Here is a 3,580-nt window from a genome sequence, read left to right as displayed (position 1 = left end):
AAATAATGAAAAAGTTAGGCTATGCTTCAGAAAAATCAGGAGAATAATGTCGATGCGATTTCAATTATGGTTACTGTGCGGACAAAAAAAAAAGAAAAAAAAAAGTCACCTCAAAGTCACTAACAAAAGTCCTTAAATGACTGGGAGTCCATTTCCTGTGTATGTTTACACAAAGTTCACTTGCACAAGAGCCAGATGCCATAATCTCTCATCCAGTCGCCTCTTGCAGCGCACTATTCTCAGGCAGAGATGAATATTATTGGTTCAGCGGGTCGCGTGAAAGAGGTGTAAATAAAAACTGTTTAGAAGACAGTGCGCGCGCCCCTCCTTTTGAGGAAGATTGTCATGTGACAACACAGAGGGATCTCGAGGAGACACAGAAAAAGGGGGACAGACGCTCACAGACTTTAGCACACACACAGAGAAGTCCGGGTGAGTCAGACCATGAGAGAAGACTTTGAGATTTTGATTCTGTGCTGAAGTTATAGGCTAGCCTATAATGGACAGCAATTCACAAACTCCTAAAACAAACGAATGAAACGCACTGCAGAGGCCTAACTTGCTCAAAACTTTTTACAAGAATGGATATTAAGTGAGTGTCAGCGGAGGCACCTGTATGTAGCTATTAAGATGTCTGACTTTTCACTTCGAATGAGTCTGCGATTTTCAACAAACTCGGAGTGTTTTGAAGATATTCATAACTGAACTCAAGGTAGCCTAATTCACTCGGGAAAATGCCTCGTCCTGGAAGAAACACGTACAGCGATCAGAAGCCGCCGTATTCGTATATTTCGCTCACCGCTATGGCCATTCAGAGCTGCCCGGAGAAGATGCTCCCGCTCAGCGAAATTTACAAGTTCATCATGGACAGATTTCCTTATTATCGGGAAAACACACAGCGCTGGCAGAACTCTCTTCGCCACAACCTTTCCTTCAACGACTGCTTCATCAAGATCCCTCGGAGACCGGACCAGCCGGGTAAAGGCAGCTTCTGGGCTCTCCATCCCAGCTGCGGGGACATGTTTGAAAACGGGAGTTTCTTGAGGCGCCGGAAGAGATTCAAAGTGATGATCACCTCCGAGCACCTGCAAAAACCCTCGGACGCTGCGCATTACCTCCAGCAACAAGCGAAACTCAGAATGACTGCTTTAGGGACACATCTACCTCAGATGACCAGCTACAACTTAAGTGTGTCTCAACCCTCCACTTTCAAACACCCCTTTGCCATTGAAAACATCATTGCCAGAGATTACAAAATGCCAGGAAGCCTTGCTTTCTCCACCATGCAGCCCATGTCTACGGGTTATCAGATACACAATCAACTGACCACGGCATGGCCCCACATGTATAGCAGTAACGTGATAGATGCTGAGTATACTGCTTATGGAGTACCACTCAAATCCCTGAGTCATGGCGCGCAAAGTTTACCGGCGATCCCTGTGCCAATCAAACCCGCTCCAGCTTCGGTTGCGTCCATCCCGGCGCTGCATGCGCACCTTCCAGCGTTCCTCTCCCGCTCTCCACAGTCCCTCAGCCCGACGTCTCCCAGCCAGAGCAGCCCCGCCACACCGAGCCCGACCTCGCTGCTCCATTCGGTCGCCGTGCACTGTCAAGAGGTCACTTAAAACTTTAAGAGGGACTTCAAACTTTCCTTACACATCCACCCTGATTCACTGGCACCGACCATAAGGCAAGACAAAAAAAAACTGACAGTATACAAACCATCTTATCCGAAACCTGTGAAATGATAGAAAGTGACTATTTCAAAATACAGTGGAATTAAATATTCTGTTTACTTATAGCTCAATTTGTGTATGACATATATGTCATGAATTTAGGCTACCTCATATTATCAAAGGTCAAGAATCCTATTGAAAAATGCACAATGAAAATGAAAATGTGAGAACAAGCGTAAAGAGTTTTGGACAATAAAGTTCATTAAGCAGAATTACAAAGACGACCATTCTCCATGTAGATAATTTTACGTGTAACTTAAAATTTTGGGCTATTTTTAAACCATTAAGTTTCATCGAAAGACAGAAAATGACTGAGAACCGCATGTATAAGCACAGATGCTGCAGCGTTTCCGTGTGGCAGTGTAGAAATATAAAAATTGGAAATACTCCTACAATGCACTTTTGGTGTGGCGTTACAAATATCGAAAGAGATGTTGTTCTGTGAACAATGCTCAGCCTAATTCATCCGCTTCGTTGAAAATATAGTCAAAGCTGTTGTATATAAGTTTTCTGTATAATGTTGACATGCTCTGATGTACTAGCATGCTGCTTTTCACGTATACTGAAATAAATTATAAACTTTGTCATCAAACCTCATTAAAATATCCTGAGACTTATGTCATTTTAATTTGTGTAATAGAGTTGCTCAGTATTATTAATATTACAGTTGAAGTGATTTGTTTCAATGCACGGTAAAAAAAAAAAATAATAATAATAATCAACCACATAACAATAGTAGACCTAATAATAATGGACAACATGTATTAATAGCTTTATTGCATGTTGTAAATTGCTTTTTGAAATGGAAAGAACAGACAAACAATCCTGAGCTCAAAATACTGTACACTTGTTGGGCCAATGGTTAATGTTTTGTATTGCAGAAATTTAGTAAAATCGGCGGGGAATTGATGAAATTAAAGAAAGCATGCCTGCATAGCTTAATTAAAATCAATGAATCCGAATCGAGATTGATTCTTTTTTTAGTAAGTGAGGTGCAATATGAACAAAGCTGATTTTGCATATTTTGCTTATTTCCTCAGTTGGTGACTAGTCGCAGGGACCTTTTGAATTCTTCTCAGAAATTAAATGTGTCTGACATGTCTTAATAGAATACATTTAATGTATATTTAATGCTAATGGCCCCCAAAAGTATTTTAACAGCTTTTGTACCAACAGAAACAAATAATAATGTAATAAAAAAATTATAATTTAATTAAAAAATATATATGAATGTCATTGGCATTTAAGAAAATATCAGTGGCATTTTAGAAGTGCCTTAAGAAAAATACCACAAGAACACTTTTGGGAAAAAAAAAAAAACATTTCACAAAATAGATACTTCAAAATTAAGACAAAATATTTGTACACTTTCTGGTTTGCTAAACTTTACTGGAACATGTGATGAAGTACCTGTGATTACTCACATCTTAAGGAGAACTGACTTCATACATCAATGAAAAATACATGACCAGTTGGCTTACAACAAAATAATCATAGTAAAATAATCTGAGAATTTTTTTTTTTTTTACATTTACAATTGTGGCTCAAGTTTCCAAATATTTTGAGCCCACATAAATTAAATTTATCTATTATCTATGAACAGGCTATGAACCAAGAAATGTCAAGAGATCTTCACTCACTTGTGCCTTTTTAACTTTAACTTAAACACATTTTGTCCATCAAAATAAAAAGCTCCTATTTTTCTATACATTTATTTTAATAATATAAATTACTCAGTTAACTTTATCCTACTGATACGGGGAACTGAATAATATAATTCTTCAAATGACAGTCTTTCTGCTGCAGTTCAATAAGCCATAACTTCTACTGTCTAGACATAAATA

At 38.5% G+C, this 3,580-nt stretch overlaps 1 protein-coding gene across 1 annotated transcript; it reads left to right on the top strand.

Annotated features, from left to right (window-relative positions):
• Positions 1–274: 274 nt before the first annotated feature.
• On the top strand, positions 275–2,085 carry foxb1b (forkhead box B1b). Its single transcript, XM_058780516.1, has one exon. It carries the CDS (start codon positions 735–737, stop codon positions 1,623–1,625), a length of 891 nt encoding a protein of 296 aa, XP_058636499.1. The 5' UTR covers positions 275–734; the 3' UTR covers positions 1,626–2,085.
• Positions 2,086–3,580: the final 1,495 nt, after the last annotated feature.

This window comes from Onychostoma macrolepis, chromosome 07 (genome assembly GCF_012432095.1).
Source record: "Onychostoma macrolepis isolate SWU-2019 chromosome 07, ASM1243209v1, whole genome shotgun sequence".
NCBI classification, from domain to species: Eukaryota; Metazoa; Chordata; class Actinopteri; order Cypriniformes; family Cyprinidae; genus Onychostoma; species Onychostoma macrolepis.
This window is presented reverse-complemented; position numbering and strand designations above follow the sequence as displayed.

Excerpts from the sequence above, each read along its gene's own strand:
- foxb1b (XM_058780516.1), top strand. The coding sequence starts at position 735 with ATGCCTCGTCCTGGAAGAAACACGTACAGCGATCAGAAGCCGCCGTAT.